Source organism: Anabas testudineus, chromosome 13 (genome assembly GCF_900324465.2).
Source record: "Anabas testudineus chromosome 13, fAnaTes1.2, whole genome shotgun sequence".
NCBI classification, from domain to species: Eukaryota; Metazoa; Chordata; class Actinopteri; order Anabantiformes; family Anabantidae; genus Anabas; species Anabas testudineus.
In genome coordinates, this window is record NC_046622.1 from 10505156 (window position 1) to 10528957 (window position 23802).

At 40.7% G+C, this 23802-nt stretch overlaps 1 protein-coding gene across 1 annotated transcript in view; it reads left to right on the plus strand.

Moving 5' to 3' along the window:
* Positions 1-1087: 1087 nt before the first annotated feature.
* The window catches only part of ankrd13b (ankyrin repeat domain 13B), a 30905-nt gene continuing 8190 nt past the window's right edge, over positions 1088-23802 (plus strand). Inside the window, exons 1-10 of the mRNA XM_026341425.1 lie at positions 1088-1265; positions 1370-1512; positions 15046-15181; positions 16508-16632; positions 17597-17642; positions 18044-18187; positions 19124-19364; positions 20736-20802; positions 21687-21768; positions 22861-22925. Of these exons, the coding sequence (XP_026197210.1) occupies positions 1405-1512; positions 15046-15181; positions 16508-16632; positions 17597-17642; positions 18044-18187; positions 19124-19364; positions 20736-20802; positions 21687-21768; positions 22861-22925 (1014 nt within the window). The 5' untranslated portion in view covers positions 1088-1265; positions 1370-1404. The remainder of the gene's footprint in view (positions 1266-1369; positions 1513-15045; positions 15182-16507; positions 16633-17596; positions 17643-18043; positions 18188-19123; positions 19365-20735; positions 20803-21686; positions 21769-22860; positions 22926-23802) is intronic.

Below are 23802 nucleotides of genomic sequence, written 5' to 3' on the forward strand. Positions count from 1 at the left end.
CAGTTTCCTGCAGCCCACCTATGGAGGGGCAGGTGGGGTGAGAGGGCAGAAATAAAGGAATCACTAACAGATCTTATGAATTACAATATGCAATAACATAATGTCAATTAAAAAAAATAAAAATAATAAAATATTTTACAAAACTGGCCAAATGTAATACCTGGATTATCACCCAAGAAGGCTGAAGCTATAAAATCGACCTCATCCTGCTATTATTGATTCATTTACCATCATGATTGCCTACTTTATTGCTGATGTGAGAGATTGTGCCATTCGATTGGCAAACTAGAACGAGATTATAATAGAAAGAATATCCCCTCAAGAAAACCTAGTGTATATTTTATTCAATTGATTGATTTTACAAAAAGGGGCCAGTTTGATTAATCATTTTTTTTGCAACTGTTTAACAAGAGCCAAGGGTTAACTAAAATGGCAGCTAATATCTAGCGGGTGTTAACAAGCCATGCAACTGGATCTGTCAACATTCAGGCAGGTCAAGGGTGACCCGGCGGGGTTACTCCCTCAAACCTGCCTCACCCTTAAGGTGTCCAACTATGTATAAAACACACACAAACGGAGTCTAACACACATAAAACCAATAAACACGCACACACATTGCAATTATAACACATTCAACACTCTTAACTATTTACACTCCAATATGTAGAACATTTATTTATTCATTCATTTGTTAATGTATTAATTTGCAATAAATCATACTTACTGTGTGCACATAGGTTAACAGAAAAAAAAATTCAGTTTAACGCCTGGTCCTGCAAAAAAAAATAAATAAATAAATAAATTGAAGATGATACATGATAACACAAGATAACACTAGATTTGTATGTATTATATATAAAACTACTGTATTCCCTCTACGATATGACGAAGATTTCATGTAGGTGCGGCTTCCTTCTCAACTCTGGAATATGATTTATGTGGTTCTTTTTCTTAAGGAATATATTTTACCATAACATCCACGACAGTGGATTGGCTGAGTGTGCGCGCATTTCATTGCAGCTTGTCAATGCATCTTTCTCAGTCACCACCGGATGGGAGGAGAGGAGGAGGATAGATGGGTTAGAGTAGGCAGGGAAGAAAGAGAGAGGGAGACAAGAGGTGGAGGAGCGGATGGCTAACATATAAAGGTGTAGCCTAATCTAGTGAGACAGTCCAACCAGGGGTTTCATTCTAGGTATGATTTCACCGGGATTTGACGTTTATTCAAAGCAGAGCGAGTAGAGATCATCCACTGTTTCTGACGCGTCAGGCTTTCCCTGTTCGTCTTTGGGCATTGACGCCGATAAAGAATAATGCTCCTGGTTATATAGCGAGATTTAATATAGCAAAGTATCCCTGCAATACACAGTGAAGGAAGAGGAGGAGGTAAACTATGATCCGAGGATGATTTCTGCCAAGAAAACTCCGGAGAAGAGTCGTTATCCTGTCCACTATTTGGTGTGGCACAACAAACACCGACAGCTGGAGAAGGAGCTGGCAACGAACGAGCAGGTGAGAGACAGAGGAGCGATCAGAGACCTCTCCCCTCACAAACATGGGCCTGTGTCTTTATTGTGGCTGATGATCTGGGCGTGTGGGTTCACAAATGTGATTGGTGGTATAGATGCCCCTCATTAAAAATAAAAACCTGGCGAGTAATTGGAAATAGCGCAGTTAATTGTCATCCGTGGGGTGGAGGACACTTGTAGACCACATCTTCAGACGTAAATTAACAGTATATTATATTTAAGTATTACTTTTTAATGACAGACAGAGATAACAGACTTTAAATGTAAAGGGGGTCTATGGTATTTACTGCATTGGAGCTTAAAATATTCCTCCTTCCAGTTATTTTAATATTCATGGAAAGTTGTGTCAAGAGTTTATTTCTGAAAAACACCCAAGTGCAAATGACAGAAACTGCTGAGCCTGATGGTGTTGCAGTGTGTCTGTGTGCATATATATTTATATATATATATATATATATATGTGTATATATGTAGCTATATGTGTGTGTGTGTGTTTGTCAGAGTCACTGTTGCTTGGTGTGTGTAAGCAGCATTATTACGAGATCTACTCAAAACTGTAGGCTCTCTACCTTCCCACCAGCACCTAAACCATTTCTGAGTGGGTGAGACAATGCGGATACTGAGGCATGTGGGCGAACAGTTGCCAACCAACACAGTAAATACAGTAATGGAATCATTAAAGTGTTGGATTATTTTTTTCCCAGAGAAGATGATTGTGAAATCAGAATCAGAAAGAAGAATCATTTTTCACATAATGCTTTGCCATTATATAAGACATGATCTGCAGGTACCAAACTACTAAACCGATTTTGCAGTGCATGCATCATGCAGCGGTCTCAAGACAACACACTACACACATTTACTCGCACTTGCCAACACATGCACAGCCTTACCATCTTGTGGTAATAAAATTATATCCTTGGAAGACTTCTCTTTCCACAAAAAATGGTCAAGCAAGTGTCCCAAAGGAAGCCAACAACTGGTTTACCACAATCCCTACATGTACCGTACAGTAAGGAAGTGTGGTAGTTACTTTTAACATTTAATCCTTGACCATAATTAGAACTAGTGGAAAATAAATAGCAAAGCTGCTTTCGTCTTACAGTCAAAACATAGAATTTGCTTTTAAACATAGCGACAGCCCAGCATGAGTAGTAAGTGGGAAATGTCGTGACACTTTTTGGATGGATTCCCATGAAATTTAGTACAGAGCAGACATTCATTCTCGTCCCCAGAAGTTGAATCCTACCCTCTGACTTTTCATCCAGTGCCACTGGTTGGAAAAAATCCAAAGCTGGCACTAAAATCAGCAACCAAATTCCTACACACCATCTGTATTTTGAGATTTACACTGATGCAGCATTCACGCCACCAGAAAAGCATTGTGGCATTCCACCAATTTCTTGAACAGATGACATGCCAGTCATCCGTTGGCAAGCAAGTGTAACGGCCACTTCATGAAAAATGTCTGTAGAATAGCAACGGGTCAATTATTAACATTTATTGTAATTTGTGGTCTGTATCAGATCTTTCTGTCTCCTTTATAGCAACATCAAATTCTCTAAGAAGGATTTACCTAAGTGAAAACAATTCATAATGTGAAAATAATGCTGAGCAAGAGTGATTCCAGCTTTTAAACCTCTTATTTTTTAATCTTAGTTAGTAATTATATATTATTAATATTTCTTCATTTTTTAAAAGTAGGCAATGAGATACATGTATGTACTTTATTAGTTCCTCTTATGTACAGCACAGCTACATTGTAATTTGTGGCCTATGCCTCAATATAAGGTGTTAATGAAATACAGTAATTATTTACATTACATGGATTTATTTTAAGTAAGATTTCAAGTTTTCTAGACAAAAACGTTTGGCAGTATTTGGTTTACATTCACATGATTAATAAAATGACCATCACAATACCACAGTCATTAATTTTTCAGGAAAACATATTTATCAATATTTTATGACCCAAATTTGGTCGGTCTCTTGACCTTCCTTTGAACCCAGGTCCTTTATATAATCTTCTCATAAAACAAGTCGGACTTCTATGTAGCTCATTTTCCTGTGCTGTCCAGAATAAAATAAACTTTTATGCTAATCCATAGAAAGGTGGATTAGTCACGCTCCACTAGTCCCTACCAACAATAAGGACTTATTTTAATTTTAATTCTCAAGTAGATCTACAGGGCAGCCTTGGCAAACAAATGAACTGTTGTCTGGTTGTCCACAGAAATATAACTTTATGTAACATAACCCTAAATCCATGCAAAACTTTGACAGAGGCCTAAACATACACCTTCAATGAATAGACTGGCACTGACTTTTTATATGTATATGGCTTTAAAGCTGTTTAATGCTGTCAAAGGAAGTACCAACAAAATAGAGGAAAACGAGGGAGAAAAACACAATATAACGCTTTTGTTCCTTACTCTTTTTATGTCAGCTCTCCTAGATGTAAACCTTAGTTATTGGATCTGTTTGATGGCAGATCAGAGCTTATGAGGAGACAGCTGGTACACTATGGCAGAAAAGCGAAAGCTTCACTTCTAACTTCTGTTGTTCCCATCTCATTGTTGTGAACTTCTGCTCAACCTCATTTATGACTGTATCCACAAATACATCTGTATCTCTTGCATATTGTGTGTTTGTGTGTGTGTGTAAGTGTGCATGTTTGTGTGTTAGTGCGAAAAATGGTTTTGCATATCGTGTATGTGTACACTTTGCATAGTCAAACAGTCAAAATTTATATCAGCTACTAAACTAAGAAAATTAACATCACATCAGCATGCGACATATTTAAAAATAAACTGAGCCCCTAGTTTACAGTACATGTGCAGAGCTACTTAAACTAGGACAGCAAACAAGCACACACAATCACACACACACACACACACACACACACACACACACACACACACACACACACACACACACACACACACACACACACACACAGAGTGATAGAAGTTTAATGCTGCTGGAAAAATACTAAATTTAAATGTAAATCTCTCAGCTTCCCTTTCTAATTATCTATTAGGGCTAATAGTTCCTATTTGGTCTTTCCACTGTGCATAACCAGGACACTGTGTCACATGACCTGCACCTAGACTTAGTTATGAATTTCTAACTTGAATATCAAGGCCAGTAACCTACATTTCTTACTGACCCACCATGACAATAGCCAGATAGGTCAGAAAATGAAAAGAAAACATGTAGGAGCAGGTACAGTATATATCAAATTTTAGCAATGCAAATATGGTGACACTGAAAATAGATTTGTAATGAGGTGAATTATTTGGTTTTATCTTGATGCCCCTGTGCCATAAGTTCCTCACACACGTTTTGGTAGAACTTCCTTTTCTGATAATTGTACAAACTGATGGATTTAGCTGAAGCTTTGTATCGGTTTAGACCAGTTGCCCTGAAGAACTGAATCCTGTGAGTGAACAAGTCAAGGTTGAGTAAATCTGGTTGATGCAAAGCCCTCATTTTCTGTCAGCGTTTGTTACTTTAAGTTATTTTCTGGTTGATTGGATTGGTGACAGAAAGATCATATTCTGAGTTATGTAAAAATGGGGTGGCCGAAACCACAAAGTCCTTAATATAATGCACTCCAATATGACTTTGCCATCCACCAGGACAACAAACGAATAACAACAAACATATTATCAATTATCACATTTCCTGCAGTTTCAATAAAATCTCTTATATAATCTTGGCAGAGCTGATGCACTGAATTGCATTAGATTGTCCAGATGTACCTAATAAAGTGTCCAGTCAGTGTGTGTATGCATGACCCAATGACTTTAAGATGCGCTCCTGAGGACAGTGGAGACAGGGTGACAACATGCTGTTTTCATAATCTTTGTTGCAACAATATATTACAGGAATACAGTGTATCATGACAGTTTCTATGGTAGGCATTAGAATATCATATTATGACCATGCTGTTCAGACAAATAACAAAACCAGTGTTGTGCAGATATTGCATTATAATGTTTGGTCTCTGATGAATTCAATTCCCACTCAGCTGTAGAAGAACAGTATAAGATCACTGCCCTCTGTGTTTTGCAACAGTAAAATAAAGGTAATCTACTGCTGTCTCCATATCAGAGGTTTTTAAAGCCTGCCCATTCCTTGATGAAATGATGAGACTCATTTCCTTTCACTATGCGTATGCATCAAATATCCGGCTCTGTTTCTCACTGCACTCTTGTTTCCTTCACATAACAATGCAGTGAGCTGCTTTTGTGAGATGGTGATGAAAGTTTGTTCTTTAAATGCCACATATAGGAGCGGGATACTCTCTGCAAGCGCCGGTGTTTGCCCAGTCTTCCATAATCGGCGTGTATCGAATTGTACGTTTGAGTGAGTGATTGGAGCAGAAATGCTGCCACAGCAGGCTACAGAGGATTAATTAGTACATCGGGTATCAATGTTGCAATGAAAAGCCAAGACACTAAACTGAGCATAGTAGCAGGAGGAGTGGTTGAATAAACACGAGAGACACACAGTTAACCAATACATAAGTACAAAGAGAAAAATGGCAGTGAGAGGAGTAGTAAATAAAGGTAACATTCAAGGGGGCAACATTCAATAGACTGAACCAAGGAGTGGAGGTTCCAAAAGGTTATGATAGAGAGCAGAACGAAGAAGAGGATGTAGGGAGGAAGAAATGACAGACTTTGACCATGACCAGAGCCTGCCTGCGTTTTACACAGACGTAAAAGCACAGCGTGATTGAAAAAGAACAGGGCCATGTAAGGAGCGATGGTTTATCTCTAGACAAAAGCAGGAAATGACAGCGAGATCTCTGCTTTCTCTCTCCACCGCTGTTTCTCCTCTTCCCTGCATCTCTGTGTCTGGCCCAAACTCTCTTCTTCCCTCAGTGCAGCGTTTGATCATGACGCCCTCAGCAAGGTACTAATGTTAAATCAGTGGTATAAAATCTTATGCTAGTGTGCTGCTTGAGGGAACGGAGCCATAAATTAAGGCTCTCCGGTTCATTGCCTTCACTAGGCATGAATCTTTACACCAGCCATGTGCTATCTGCTTGCACCTGTCTACCACCCCTCTTGACTTTCTGCTTCTCCCCATCTTCTCAAATCACGTCCACCCACTGTATAAAGTTCTCCTTTCTCTAGTGACTTCAGTTCCTCTTCACCTCCAGCAATCCATCCATCAACCAACACTTTTTACTTTCTTTGGTGTAATGAAACCCAAGTTCTAATTGCAGCACAGCAAATCCACAGAGAGATGGCATGAGGGCTGAGTTGGGTTCAGATTTAGTTAAATTGCAGAAATTATTTAATAGAGAGAGAGAGACAGAGAGAGAGAGACTGAGGTTGGCAGTAATAGATAAAAAGAGAGTGAGGTTATTGATAAAAATAAAAAGATGGGAAGAGAGAAAATAGGATTAGTGGTTAAGAATGGACACAAATACATGGGAAAAATGGAAAACCTATCACCAAAGATCTTGGACATCATTAAATGTAGTTTGCTGCCATAGGTTAGTCCAATGTGATCCCAGTACACTCCTCTCCCCACCTGCAGACCACACAAAGCATTCCCATATCTGAATATTTCAGCCACTGTGTTTGACAGCAGGTTTTATGCAGTGTTGCATTAATATTTCACACAGTTTTGTGCACCAGCTAGCATCTTGTAAGAGACCATCATCAACCAGGCTGCGTGATTAGCATAGGTGATGAGCCTGAAGGTTCAGATTCCTTTAATCTGGTGGACATTGATTCAGAAGTAAGGGTGAAGGGAGATGTACTATTACAGTGTTGACATGGATTAGATTTAATTATCAGACATTTATACTGCTAACCCCCCCATGCTGATGCACACACATATATACAGTATATATACAGTATATATTGGACTATTAGGCAGGTAATTCTGTGTCTATGTACTCTTTAAGAACAAATGAAGAGTGCAGCAGTGTGGGACAGCTTTGATGTAAGTTGCTACTTCTCCAATACACAGCTCTATATTAATTAGTTATTTAGCAAATTAAAGTCTCTCAGAGGAATGAGTTTCTAATTCCGAGCCATGTTGCAGCTCACTCCAGTAGGAAGGTGCAGAGTACTAGAAGCTGGAGGTGGTTTGGGTATCTAGTATAAGTAAGTCTTACTGTGATGGGACAGTATATAGGCCAAGGCGCTCAGGAATTCTCCTTGGGATCCCTCGGCTTTCCCATGTGCCAGCACATTCTTGAAAATGTAATGTAACGCAATCAAATAGAGCAGCTCTGCCATGTGTGTATTATATCAATAGGTATTTCTAATGTGTTGACCAACATGTTTACATAAATGAGGGTGTAACAACATTAGAAACACCTCTTAAAATAATGCACTCCAGCACTCACTAGGACATATAGTAGCATTATTACCTTTCTCAGTTCCAACTAAATCGAGAAATTATAACCTTGTAAAAGTAGAATTCATGGCAGAGCTGCTGTACTGGTTGTGCAAGTGAGCCTATTAAAGTGGCCAGTGAATGTATATTTGTCTTACTCATAAGGTTTAGGCTTGTCATCGAATTAGTGGTTTGGAAAACAGCATCTCTTCCAGGCTGCAGTGTGTCGTTCAGCACCATTAACAACTTGTAGGCCTACTAGTATAAAAATAGCAAACAGGGAAACATAACGTGATATTGTAGAAATGTCATTCACGCTTTGTTCATTTGGATATATCCTGTACATATTTACTCATTTTTTATGTATTTGTATTTATCCACTGTTGCACGGTGCAATGATTTTAGAAGAGCTAGCCAGGTTTTCTCAAATTGTGTGATTTCTGTACACACTACTGTGTGAAGTAGGGATTTGCCAGACACATTGTGATGGTTGTTTATTGTTGACTCAGGCTTTTGTGTTATAGTGCTCGGGCAGGTCCATTTTCCAATGTGATGTAGAAAATCACCCAGAATACGCCGACATTTCCAAATAGTATGCATTTGATTTGCTGATTTGTGCTTGGTTTTAAGATGAAATACCGGTACTATAACTATAGTGTTACAACCCATTTTACACTGTGTGAACTCATCCACTTTCCAAAAACCCGAAGTAATGCAAAGAAATACATTTAAAAACATCAAGATACTCCTTTATTTGATCTGCACAGTGAAATGCTAAATTTCCCAGAGTAAAATGACCTTCTGATTTCATTACTAGTCCAGCCTGAGCACACCCATCTCTTTCCAGACCACTGGGTTTACCTGAGATTGCTACATAATTCACATGCTCGCATAAATACACACACACACACACACACACACACACACACACACACACACACACACACACACACACACACACACACACACAAAAAGAAAGTGACAGCTGTGGTGTTTCAGTCCAGAACGGCTGTAGCTGCACTATTATGTGATTATACTCTTTTATAGCGTATGCACTGTCTGCTTCATTCAAACAAAAGATTTGCTTTCTCCATCTGTGACTGTGGCCTCATCTTTGTGAGTCTAAGGAGTGAGAATAAGTGCTGTCTCTCCCTGTCTCTCCCTCTTTGTTGGCCTGCATGCATGTGTTTTGTTGAGGTCTCTCAGCTCACTGCAACAAGCAGGTGTCAGAACCTTTAGATAAACATCAGAAAAGCTCTCTCTTTCCCCTCTCTTGTTGCCATTCTGACAGGTCCATCAGCATCCCACTCGGTTGTTCTTTCTCTGCCTCTGTCTGCGTGTCTTTCTGTCTGTCTGCCAATGCCCATCTAGCTGTAGAGATCAAGAGTGACAGTAAACAGACAAAGTGCAGTGAGAAACATGAGAAATGAGAAACATTAAATATGCTGGAATGTAGGTCAGCGTTTTTCACGTGATGAATTGGTACATTTGGTCTTACTCCCACAATACGCAGCGCTTTAATGCACCTGCGCTAGTGGAAATGCATTTTGCCTGCGTCAAGACGAATGCGAGACGCTCCAAGAGGTTTTGTTATTCTTCTTTGAGGTTATCATCACCATTTGTTCTGCTCACTCTGTCATCCGTGATGCAGGTTTTGTACTGTCCTTTTATTTCTGAAGCACTGTCACATTGAAAATAGATCAGGGTTTCATCGCAGTCTAACGTTTGTCAAAGTCTCTGGATGGAGAATCACAGACGTGAGAAGGGGGGGCCTGGGTGGTAGGAACAGTTATTTTTATTCTCCTCCCTCCCATCACCACCCTCTGCTCCAGTGTGCCCCCATGCACAAACATTTTGAGAAAGTCGCGGTTTGTGTGTATGCACAATGTGTGTGTGTTTGTGTGTGTGTGTGTGGAATATGTATGAAAGATTGATGTTGGCCTAAGTACCTGCCAAGCTACATCAGACCAGGCACACACTGAGCGTGGGAGAGAGGGGGAGAGACTGAGAGAGTGAAGGGAAGTGAGAGAAGGAGCAGATGCCACAGATAGAGATGCCTATCAATAATGCAACCTCCACTGAGCTCGCCATTGAGGGAGGGCAAGATGGGAAGGAACCAATGAAACAGAAGGATGGAGGAAAGAGAATAAATAGTGAGGGCAACAAAGAAAAACCAGAACAGAGTGAGGACAGAGGTGCATATCTGTACATGTCTGTGTTTGGAGAAAGAGGACACGTAAGGATGGACAGAGCCAAGAAAGGGAAAACATGAACTGGGTGAATCCAGTGAGTCAAAATTGTATGCAAACACATGCAGAGCTTTCACAGTGAGAAAAATAGAAAATTCTCGCATTACATTATAAATGTAGTGTTTTTCTCTTATAGCAGGGACCTATACTGTAATGAGAACATTTTCGTCTAGTAATGAAACAGTTTGACATGAGGGTGATGGTGAGACATAATCCACTTTTAACAGACTCTTACAAAGTACACTGAAGGAATAATACAAAGTCACTTTTTTTATCTGGTTGCACAACAGAATAGACCAAGTGCTTTCTAGTGTCTGCATACTAATGACTCTGACTGAATGCTCTTTTTCACAAGCATAATGTTATAAGTTACCTCTAAAAGAAAGTTGATTAGTTCATCCACATGTTCACACAACTATCTCTGCAGTATATAACTGCGAACAATTTCTATATGTTATGGATTATGGTTAAATATGTAACAAGACCCAACATTTTGGGTTGTTGATGCTCTTTCTTTCTAAGATTTACCATATACAGTGGCAAGAAAAAGTATGTGAACCTTTTAGAATTCATTAATCTGTCATAAAATGTGATCTGATCTTCAATGTTTGTGCTAAGATAAGCTAACTACGTCGCTTCAATTGTAGACCGACCCACTGTAGCGAGTAATTTAATTTAGGTGACCACTGAACTTCCAACTTCCTGATGTGCTCTCTAGAAATGATAAGAAACATGCTCAAACATCTATTACTGAACTTTACTATAATATATAGTAAAGTTCAGTATAATCTAATACTATATAAGTGTGTCTATGCAATAAACCTATTGTAGAAAGTTATATTTATAGCAAGATCTTAGTCTGAGCAATTAAAGTCAGAGCTGTTCTGCTGTATATAATCTGTACATATTGTGTGTCAGCACCCACGTGGCACATAGTTCATCACAGACCTTATGCGACCACAATATGCCATCCAGTGTGGGAGCCGAGAGACAAGCAGAGATGACATAATGGCTTTATCCTAACTGAAACACACAAGTCAGCCCTGTTTGTGCGTGTATGAAAGAGAGACATTAACATTTGCACCATTTTGAACTTTATCTGGAATTCACAGTGTGACTGCTGCCTGTCACTGTTCAGTTTATCCCATCTCAGCTACTTCTGATGCAAATTGGGCCAAATGAACCACAGCAAATCACTGAGCCTGCAGTTTGAGACTGACACTGTTTTCTGATAGCACTTCAAGGTGTCATCACAACACATTTTTCACATACTGACTCGTGCTGATTTGAAAATTTGACAAGGGGCATTTGTCGCACTGCTGTGCTGTCTGGTTTCTAATCTTAATGAAGGAGAACTGATGATGGAAAGGCTGTTGGATCAAATGTCAATCCTGACTGATGACCTCTGGTCCTTTGTAAACCTGGAAATACTGTATATATTGAGCTTTATTCACTAATAGAAAAGCCTTTTTCCCTTTTTGAGAACTGGTTTAAAGATGTCTACTGATCCTCTGAGACCACTACAGCTTTCTTTTTGCAGCACTTAGTAGATTGTAGCTCTGCATTCTCTCTTGTTGCTTTTCAGAGTTTGATGTATTGATCTTCCAGTGGCGTGTTAATTTCTGCTGGAAAAGTGAAGCACAATTTGTTAATTTGTTGTTCTTACTCAGACTGGCTTGCAACGTCTAACGCCACGGGTGAAGCAAATAATGGTGTGCGTCTTGTCAAACGAAGTATCACAGGAGTGCTACAGAAAAAAAAGTAAGAAAGAAGACAGGTGAAATATATTTGCGTATTTTTTTCTTTTTTAAACTTTCTTTTACGAAGGCAGGAATTACCAGTCGTGCCAAGGTGAAGCGGGTACTGAAGCTACAGTTCAGTGAAGTGTTGTGTTGTCTTCTTGTCATCCTGTGTTATATTTTGTACTTGTATTTTCTTGCAGCGTCCTGTACTCTCCCCAGCCTGTCTCCTTCTACATCCTCTCTTTCTTCCATAATCTGCCATCCTTTCTTAACTTTCACTCCCCCCTTTTTTTTTTCGTCTCCTTCCACCTCACCACATGTCTCTGTTTATGCTCATGCCCATTAGCATCCCCCCCCCCCCCCTCCAGCTCCCCTTGTGTCTTTATGCTGCATTTCAGCTGTTCACTCTCAGTTCTTGCATCCAGACTAATTGAAATCGAGTACAGCTGTGAAATAAGCTTAAACTGATAATCACCGACATTACATGCAGCCACTTAAAGGTGGTGCAGTGGATGAAAGGACAGCTGTGAGACAGTACAAGTGCTGTGGTAAGACGTTAAAGACCCACTTAGCTCGTCTTAGTCTGTCTCATCATCCTTTTTACCAACTGCTCTGTTCCAGTTTCTTCATTTTTCCTTTTATGTGTTACAACAGTGCAGAATGTAAAGAGAAAGAGAAAAAATACCATAGTGTCCAGGATTTCTTGATAATATTGAGGAGTGTCTTCCTTGTCTCATTTTGTTTTGACGGTATTCGTCCTGTGGCTTTCACAGTTGCTTTGTTGTCTGCAGTGTCTTCTCACACGCCGCTTGTGTTGGACACGCACACGGGCAGCACGGCGAGCGGCTGCATTTGCATGTTACACCTGGACTCCATTCATTACCCAGCGCACACAGACAAAGCTGACTGTTCCCTTTCTTTCACTGTGTTGCGATGACTCTCCATCCCTCCACTCCCCAACCTCCTCGGCTCCTGAGGGCCTCCCTTGTGTGTTGTTGTCTCCTCCAGCTCTCCTCTCGCTGCCTCCTCCCTTCTAACACTCTTTCTCCCTCTGCTCTATCTCTTCACATCCTTTGCACATATATGTCTCAGCCATCACATTCAACAGCAATCTGTCGCTCTTCTCTTTCTCTCTTACTCTCCATCTATGCCTGTCATCCATGTTACAGTTGTTGCTGACAAGCACTTCCTTAAACAGACATTTCTTCAGCCTTATTTTTCATGTTAGTCTGTTTTTCTCTCTCTTGCTTTTGAAACATGTGAGAGAGCAAAATGCTGTTTTGTGTCAGTTATATAGAGACGAAACATTTACACACTAGAGCCATGGTATCATGTTCTTCTTACTATTGGATTAAGCATTGCCAAACTCAGATTTAAATTATAAGATCATATGCGAGTTCCTGCATGGGAAGATTTTTACATATATCTTTGTGTCTGTATTTGCACACTCCTCCATGTTTGTGTGTGCATCCCATGTGCAGTATTTTTCCTCATTTGCCTTGCAAATAGCAGAAACAGTACACTGCAGTAGCTGATTGATTATGTAACTGTGACTTTCTGTCTGTGCTTACAATATGTGTCTCTCAGAGCATCGCCGTCTCCCTGTGTTGGACAGTAGTTTCCTGTCATTTGCACTGGGATATTACACAGTTATACAAAAAGCACCAAGAGTCTCTTTCTATTCTTGGCAGGAGTTTTCCACGGCTTGTATGGGGTCTTTGTTGAAGTGCTGATTGTAGGACATGCTACACCTATCTCCAGTAATCCTTAATTAGAATTCAAACCCACAAAGGATTGACAGAACCGACCTTGGATCCGTCTACGCGCTGGATAATCGTGGCCTGTCAACATGTCTTGTAATTGGACGGCAGATCTGGAATCAGTGTTGTAAAAGTTGCTGATGTTGTTGGAGCAGAGGGAAGAAACGTGAAGACACAGCAGCAGCAGCCGGGGGAATGGACAAAGTGAGAGGGATGGGTAGATGTGTGGTGCAATACAGGAAGTACTTGATAAAATCAGATGATTTGTGCAGAGAAATGATGTCTCAACATCAGCAATGGACGAGTAATTGTCAGCCTTGGTTTGTCTCTGTACATAAAATATGGAGTTTCAGCCAGAAATGATCTTAGCAGAGTAAAATGGCTTCCCCGAAATCTCTAAAATGTTTTCTAAAACCCTTCCTACAAGACCATCAAAAGTTCAGTAGTTAACACAATATACTTTATCACAGGGAGATAGCTGCTATGTTGGGCTTTATGGGATGGGCATTTTAACAACTGCTGATCATTGCTACACATTTAGCTTTTAGACATCTACTCAGAATTTGTTTATTTATTTATTTATTTTTGGAAATGAGGAAGTTCTTGATGTGAAAATGTCTGACGCAGGACTCAAAATTAGACGCTGTGTGGCACAAACATCACCTGGCATGACCCAGTTATTTGTTTTTTTGTATTTCTTTGGTTCAAAGAACCAAAAAACGGAGACATCAGTAACTTAGTCTAAAATTATCCATAGCTGTCTGCTAAATGTATTTTTATATATCCGAGAGCTCTTAAAAGCATTGGCATGATTGATGTGAAAGATTAACACTAATGTAATATGTCTAGCAAACGAGGACTTGTTGACATGCTTCTAAATACAGAGCCGAGCTGAGAAGTGAAGGCCTCAAACATTAATTATGCTTTTTGTTCAGTGTGATGTTAAAATATTAGAGTTCAAAAAGATATTTTAGGACACAAAGAAGTCTTAAGTGGTGCACTCTGACATAGCATTTTGAAAAAACGGATGTCTTTTACTTCACCTGCCCACATTTCCCTGACAAGATTCAAACTGGCAACTTTCTCAGAGAAGTTTTGTCGACTGGCGCATGAAGAGCTCTGGGTGTGGAGATTAAAAAAGCAGACGGTACAGTCTCCAACCACCCAGGCAGCATCCAGTGGTCACAGATCAATTAACACCTGTCACTGTCTCTCTGTCGTCACCTTAACACATTAAAACACATCTAACCCCAATTTCCTCTCCTCTATGTCATCCCTTCGCCTTTTCTCCCTCTCTTACATCCCCTCTTTCTACGGCTGCATATTTTCTTTCCATCCTCCCTCCTCTTTCTTCCTTGTCTTATCTGTTGTGCCTCATCTTTCTCTTCCTCCATCCAAGACTGATTTAGAGACTCTGGACCCTCGTGGTCGGACTCCTCTCCACCTGGCTGTCACACTGGGCCACCTGGACTCGGCCAGAGTTCTGCTGCAGTACGGAGCTGACGTTAGCAAGGAGAACCGCAACGGATGGACCGGTGAGTGTTTATCAGTGTCTGGGGAACTGAGTATTGTTGTGGTAGCATCCATAATGCCCAGAATACATAAGGTGCTATTATGTGGACAAGCGCTGAAACTAAACTAAATGCTGGACAAAGATTTGAGGTGCTATTTGCATTAATTTCCATTTATTTCCTATGGTACTACTTTGGCTAATACATGTATATGAATGATATTAATCTTCCCTCTGCCTTCATGATATTAAAGTATGCCTCTGCTTCTATGATGTCATCAGATAATCTAATACAGAGGATTTTGTTTTAGCAAGAAGCAGGGGGATATTATAATACATGAAAGGCAGAGGAAAGTTTAATACCGTTAATGTCCACGTACTCAAACTACAACTACAGGATGCTAATTTAACATCATTGTCCCCCTTTTAAGCTTCCTGCTTGGTCTTTTTCTGTGGTGTGCGTTTGATTTATTATTCATCAAGTTAAAAGTGTTTAGGCACTTCTAACAAAAGTGTTTATTACACCGAGCACTGTCTGTCATTTGCAGATGATGAGTAAAAAAACAAAAAAAACAAAACAAAAAAGCTCACAAACGGCCTGAAAACGCTGTAGTTTTGCTTGTGGCTCCCTTGATCACCATAAGACGACTATGGTAATATATAATGTATGATAAAGCAAACACTACATAGCCACAGTGGTCCACTCTAACATGTCCCTGTAGCTCTATTTTACATGAGCACTGATGAGTGTAGCTCAGTTTTTGTGATCTTAGTGATTCAGATTTGTGGTTCTACTTCACCGCCTCTCTTGCTGAACAGCACTGGCTTCTGCCAGGCGTGTCTGCTGGCACTGTGCAAATGAGCGCGCAGTTGTCTGGTCTGGCAATGGGCGACTAATGGAGCGTGAAATCAATTAATTGTTTAACCTTGAAATTATGTTGGCTGGTATAAAACTCTTTACTGGGCTCCAATATTTCACCCTCGTTCTTTTTGTTAGTGTAGTTTCTTGATGCTTTTGAAAGAAAGAAATCATTGTTATAATGAGTCTATTTGAGTGTTAGTAGGTTCAGCAATATATGTTTGTTAGACTGTGCTCACACCTTTGCAAATACAGAAAGAGAAACGGCGTTCTATAATTGCTGGACAGCGTTTGAGATTAACAGCAAAGTAGCGGCGTGATGAATGACAGACAAGCTGCAGCAATTGTTCGTACCAGCTTTTCCTTTGGCCTACTTCAGTTTCAACAATTCTCGCTGCACCCTTAAATTGCTCGAGTACATAAATTTTAGATGAGGCCTGAGTGATTGGGTCTGTTTTACTCTGTCTCTCTCTCTCTCTCTCTCTCTTTTAGTTCTTCAGGAGGCGGTGAGCACAAGAGATCCAGAGTTGGTGCGTCTTGTGCTTCGTTACCGTGACTACCAGAGGACTGCCAAGAGACTGGCGGGCATCCCCGTCCTTCTGGAGCGACTGCGCCAAGTGGGATTTCACACAAACACTTGCACACATGGAAAAACATAATCCCATGATCACACACACGCGCACGCATGCATAGACACAAATTTGCACGAAAAAAAAAAAAAAATCACACAGTGGAAATAAAACGTGACTATACACGAACTACAAAGGCAGATCAAAGTGGTTCATGTACAGACACGCATTCATTTGAAATGTAGATTAATGTTTTGAATATTTATTTTTGTTTTGGTGAAAATATTCTCAGCTTTATTTGAAGGTATGAATAACACTGTTTACTATTTGACAAGGGAAATACTCCCAAAGGACGTGTCTCCATGTTGCAAAACACTCCGTCTGGGTAATTTGAGTCATCACTATCCCCAAAAGTGGTAGAGAAAGCCATGTTTCAATGCGCAGTAGCAGCGCCGGACAATGGGAGACTGGAGAGCCTGAAAGTTTACATGTTAGAATCTCGACAGAAGAAGTGTTTAGGTGCAGTAGATCGCATGAAAGGACATGAGGCTGCTGCAGCAGAGCAGTCTGTCTTCTTGTGTTTCTGCCCCAGCTGGCTCACACACACATAATCACACACACACACACACACACACACACACACACACACACACACACACACACACACACTAGCATACTCACATGGTAGACACAACACCCTCACACTTTGACAACGACAATGAGTACTTGCACTCAAGCGCCCTCGCACTGCAAACATAATACACTCTTCATCTGCTGACGCTCTCACCCACATCATTCTAATCTCCATCCATCAGTCCGTCAGTATTATGCGCGCGCACACACACACACACACACACACACACACACACACACACACACACGCACACGCACACGCACACGCACACACATTGCATGTGTTCACCCTTTTCCTCTGTGTCTGTTCATCTTTAAATTCATCACTGCCTCATGTCTTTTCTTCCTCTTTGTCCCTCTCCTCATCCACTCTCTCCAGGCTCAGGACTTCTATGTGGAGATGAAATGGGAGTTTACCAGCTGGGGTAAGTCCAGTCTTTGTGTATTGTATTATCATCTCCCTGTGGGGCTGAGGAGGCCGGTTTCTTCCTGTTGTACTGGACACTGATGCTCTCCCACTTCCTGCCCTGCAAACTGTTTGTCTGCCTTTGGTTTTAGAGTTAAATAGCATGTGCATTTTATCCAAAGTGCTTCACAATACCACAAGTGAATGTACAATATTTTCAAATTTGAAAATGTTTAGTTTCTGCTGACACTGTGTAGTATTGCTGTTACAGTACAATATACTGTAGCTACTGTCATTTGTCTTAAAATGAATTTATCAGATGGAATAAAAACACTGAAGGAAAGCAGCTGGAGAACTGTTGCGTTAAACATACATTAGAAGTGCATCAGTGTGATTTAGAGTGTATTTGTTTGTCCTTAGTGCCCCTGGTGTCTCGTATCTGTCCCAGCGACACCTACAGAGTTTGGAAGAGTGGTCAGTGTCTCCGTGTGGACACCACCTTGATGGGCTTTGAACAGATGACCTGGCAGAGAGGAAACCGCAGCTTCATTTTCAGGGGACAAGGTAAGAAGTCAAACTCCTGAGTGTGTGTGTGTGTGTGTGTGTCTCCTGCGTTCTCTGCTTTTTTATTAAAAGCTTTAAGAAAATATTACTAAATTAAATGCAGCAGCACTATATTTTAATTTTTTTTCTCTGTGAAAGTCTGTTACTGCTTATTTACAGTACAGGTATAAAGGTGGTATTTATAACCACTGGCAAAAGAGTATATGCGTGTTTCTGAAAACAGACTTCAGGTCAGATTGTGCAGGAGCTTGCAATTGTTTCTTGTTTTTTGTTAGGTCTCTCTATTTTTCTTTTCTTTTCCCTTTCATTTTACAGTGCAACTTTTGAGACTTCAGCTAAATGAATTATGTGGCATCATGCTTCTGGTGCATGTTTTACTGAGCTATAGATACCAGCACAGTTTATATAGCAGTGGGGTCATACATTGGTCATACATTGGTCATACATTGGTCATACATTGGTCATACATTGGTCATACATTGGTCATACATTGCATTGAGACAATTCTATTTCCACTGACTGAAAATAGAAAACTTACAGGTCAAAGTTAAATAAAACATATTTTTAAACACAGTCTTCTATTTATAAGTCACACTAGCTTCACTGGGAGTAAATGTGCAATGAAGCAAATATTCACAGAAACTTGTGAAGGTGTGATTGCACCTTTTCCTGGATGATCCTGCTTCCCCTCGTTTTCTCCCTGTGACTCTTTCTAGTCTGATTGCACAGCTTGTTACACTGTCGACTCTCCCAGTTTTGTTTTATTTTTATCTTATCCGTCTTTCTTCCTTATAACTCCTAGTATTCCTGTTCTTTTTTAAACTTATGCATAATGAGCTTCTTTTCTCTACATCCTTCCTTCATGTGTATTAGTGTATTGCAGTACTTCTGCACTCTCAATCTCTCACTGGTTTCTTTGACCTTTTTTCTTCGCAGACTCCAGTGCAGAAGTCATGGAGGTCGACCATGACAGGCAGCTGGTGTTCTGCGAGACCCTGTGCGTCTCTTCACTCACGGCGCTCTCTCCTGGTCGGGGAAATGGTGGCGCCTGCAGCAGCAGTGCTGCCAGTTTGGGTCTTTTAGGGGCCACGCAGCCCAGCGATGAGCAGGTAGCAGCCAGGCTGTCTGCCCCAGTGGTGACCACTCAGCTGGACACTCGCAACATCGCCTTTGAGAGGTCAGACCTAATACTGATGTATAGGATGCTGGGTTAAGTGCAAAGAAATACATACTTTACATTAGGATGCATGGGAATCAGGCCACTATACAGGAATGTAATACTACATTGTAAGTAAAATGAATCAGTGAACATAGAAAGAGATAAAGTGGGAGATAGCAGGTGAAGAATGAGGTGCGGTAAATGACAATGGGATGAGCAGGTGGCTCATGTGCTGATAATTAGGAGCTTTTCATTATGCTAACGGCACCGCTTTACAGCTCAGTTTTACATAAAGTGACAGAGACGCAGAGGATGACAAAAAGTGTAAAGTAGGAGAGAAGGGAGTTTGAGATAGAGGTCGGCCAAGCAGTGGCACAGAGGACACAAGAGAGGAGAAGATGGTCAAGAAAAGGAGGAAAGGATGAAAGGAGGACAAAAAGAAAGATGATGGTAGAAAAGATTTAGTAGAAAGGGCACGATAAGATAAAACAAGGGTAGTCGATGGGTTTTGGAGGCATGACTTGAAAAGGGTGAAATATAGACTGCAGAGAGACCCGGTGACAGATAGGTGAATCAGGGAAAGAGACAGGAAGTTAGTGAAAGGTAGAAGATGGAGAGAGGAGCAGAGGAAAAGTGAGCAGGGACAGGTGGCGGCTTGTGAAGGGGGTATAATAATCTCCCTGTCAGACTTGTACCTCAGAGTCACCCCTGTGCATTCTCCTTGGTCAGCACTCCTGTCTGTACGTCAATAATCTATTTATGATGCTTTAGAGCGAACCACTTTGTCAAGCACGCCCGGCGAGACATCCACCCCAGGAGCTAATACATACATTTACGCAGCCATGCACAAAAACGACAGCCCTGCAGTTTTGCTGTTTTAGGACTCAGCTAATGAGTGCAAGTTAACTGAAGCCTAGGTAATTGAGCTATAATGTACAGGTAGGTCCATAAATAATGGAATAATGATAGGTTTGTTGGCATGTGTCCACTGTGCACCACCACCTTGAATTTGAAATGAAACACTGAAGGCATAAAGCAACACGAGGGAAAACTCGCTTTTTGTTGGTCGAGTTCAATAATGCAAATACATCATAAAGATGACAAATGCCTGACTAACTTCTGGGCAAACTTCCTCAATGGACACTGAACTATTGAGCTTCACTGACAACAAACAAGGACAATGACTGCAGTGCTTTCAAGCTGTGTGTATGGGGAGAGGGTTTACTCAGCAGTGTGCTGGATTTATGATTTTTTTTTTTATGTACATATCTGCAGATTTCTTGCAACAGATAAATAATCTACCCAAACTGTGGCTGAAACAATGTGTTACTGGAACAGAGTCAAGGCTGCAGAGAACCCGTGTAGGACTTTGTTTGATCTGTGTTGCAGGAATAAAACTGGTATCTTGGGCTGGAGGAGCGAGAAGACTGAGACTGTGAATGGATATGAAGCCAAGGTAGAGCACAGGCTGCTCAGACAGCTCACTGACCTCTTTCTCTGTCCAGGAAAACCACTGCTGCCATCCCCAGAGCTCGCTTCACTTCACTTGAATGGTTTAATTTCCAGGATAAATCAAGTTATTTGAGACATTTGAGGACATAACCTTCTACATTTTTAAATAGTGACAGAAAAAAATCTGGAACCTCTCTTTTCTTTAAACATTTAGTACAGTAAACATGTGTTTTTTATCTTTGGATGAGGATAAATTGTTAGCATTTAATGCTCCACATGGTCTTTCAAATCAAAAAAGATGTCCGTCTATCATAGATAGACGCTTTGACCCCATTTGTTTTCTAGACTTCCCTGGAGGGATCAATAGGAGACAAGTGTCAGACACCTTGAACCATCTGTCACTTGTGGTTTAAAAGCATTTCAGACAGACTCCACAATAAAATACTGCTGCTTTAAAAGCATCTGTTTTGTGCATCATGGATTTAGACATACAAACATAAACAGACCACGCCTGTTGAGCTGGACAATCTGACCCTGTGTCAAGAATCAGACACTTTTATTCAGTGTTTTGGTATTTCAGTCTTCTGCTGTGACCTGGAGCTTGAAGTAGCTAACCCGCAAAGAGTTCGAGTTGTAATGGTACATGAGATGTAAATTAAAACGAGATACAATTTTATTCTGAAAAGTCTTGCTGACCACTTATAACTTATTCTCACTATGTCACCACCAATCTTTAATATTACTTTTGAGCCTCTGGAAATCCTGGTTCTTCCTACAAACTAACTTGACATTGTTGTACTGTATATTCATATAATTATTACATATACAGTAGAGGTGTCTCACACACAGTGTCAACAAAACCCAAGAGTCAGTTATCTGCTCTTTCAGGTTTATGCAGCATCCAATGTGGAGCTGATCACCAGGACCAGAACTGACCATCTGTCAGACCAGAACAAGAACAAAACAAAAGGTAAGTCTCTGTACTTTGGCAACTATACATCAGTGCCAAATGAGCATTAGATACTGTATCCCCTCTTAGACCATCAAGGTGTTCTTTATGTGCAGTTGCACGGCAGCTGCAGCATCTAAATTTCTCCATTATCACCTCTGTGCCGCTGTAACCTCCAGCCTAAGTGCTACGACATGTGTGATAAAAGAGTCAGTGATGAGTAATCCCTCTCACCTGAGCTCGATGAGCTCACCCCGAGGCTCTGGCTAACAGCCTGTAACATTCACTCTTGCTCCATTTCGTTTTCTGGTTCAGATCATAAATCAAACAGGATTAGTGGGCTTTCCTCCCTGGACTGTCACTGTCAGCCCGGATCAACCATCACACACTCCTCTGTGAGCTCCACTCTCCCAGGTCACAACATCCCCATCTGTGCTCTGCTAATATGCAGGAGGGAGGTGTTCTTGGAAACGCTATGCTGACTCCTGAATGAGTCATTCACTCCATTTTACCCTTCCATTGCACAATTCCCATCATTTTGTTGATGCTGTAAAATACAAACTGATGCCTACTGTACTGTATCTTAAACAGCACTGACCTTTGCATTTTCTTTACTACTCACACAGTTTCTGGTTAGTGAGGGCGACGACGGCACCGGTTCTGCCTGAAAATACAAGCCGTACACTAACAAGATGCTCTTTACTATCTCACATCTAAATGAGCAACAGCTGTTGTTGTTCCCAGGCAGTCTAAAAATAAAAGCTTTCTTCACTGTTTTCCATTAAAGACCCCGAAACTGCATTTTCTCAACCAGCGTTTTACTATGAGTTATGGGTTAAATTAATACAATATGTTCCACTTAATTAAGAGCAGTATTGTTTTTTCTAGTCTCATTGGTTTGAAGTGTGTGGGCTGTGTGACACAATTGAACCAATCATTGTTGGTGGATGGTTTGGTCACTGTCCTACAAATCTGTGCAGATGTGCAGATGTAATGTCATCTGCAGTTAAACACTCTGGAGGAATATGGCGCTGCAGACAATTGTAGCAGAGATAAATGAGTCCATGCTTGGACAGTTTGTTCGACTCATCGTTGTCGCGTGTCTCTGGTCAGGTGGGAAGACTCCACTGCAGAACTTCCTCGGGATTGCTGAGCAACACATGGGGCCTAACAATGGGGTGAGTGGAAAGTTCATTCAGAGTTTCATTCAGTAAATCAACTTTTAAATGAGAAGAGTTCAGTGAGTTGACAAAGCGTGAAACTAAAACTACCTAACTAGAGGGCCAGCAACATGTTGACATGAAAACAGTTTGTATATCCACTGCTGCTGATATCGTGATTGAACTGGGCATAATTGTGAACATCATTGTGATCACCTTGTGAAAATACAGTTACAATAATAATATAATAATAATACATAGCTCCAATCAGATTCTTATCAGTATTAGCATCACCCCCTGCCTTTAGATGGACAGCGAGTGTATGAAAGCTGTGTCGACAGAAGAGCATGCCTGCAGAGTAAAACAATCACTCGAATGCTCCAGCCTGCTCTCAAATATTGATTGTGTTTTGTTTTTTTTTAATTCTTTTCTGCTGGAGAGCATCTATGACTCATACTTCTCCTCTTTCTGTATTCTATCTTTTCACTTTTTTTCCTGCTCACTGTCACCTCTGCTCTTTTCAACTCTCGGAGCCTCTCTCTCTCTCTTTTTCCTCCTCAACTCAGCAGAAGCTTTTTTTCTTCTTTTTCAGTTTGATGTTTGTTCTGCAGACATTTTGCGCAACTGTAAAGCCGTTCTGTAGTCTGGATTCAATTTTGCCAAACCCTAAATTTTAAGGAGACATTGACTAAGATTATTGACTCTGATTCAGAGTGAAATGCAACAACACAGACGGATAGAGTTTTCTCCTCCATGACAAATCTTCAGCAGCCTCTCTCTGCTCCAGTAATGACACCCACGTTTGACAGATTCATTAATGTCACACTCAGCAGTTGACAAGTGAGCTACTAATTAGAGCATCAAACCAAGTGATGCATCTACTGTAATGATGTGA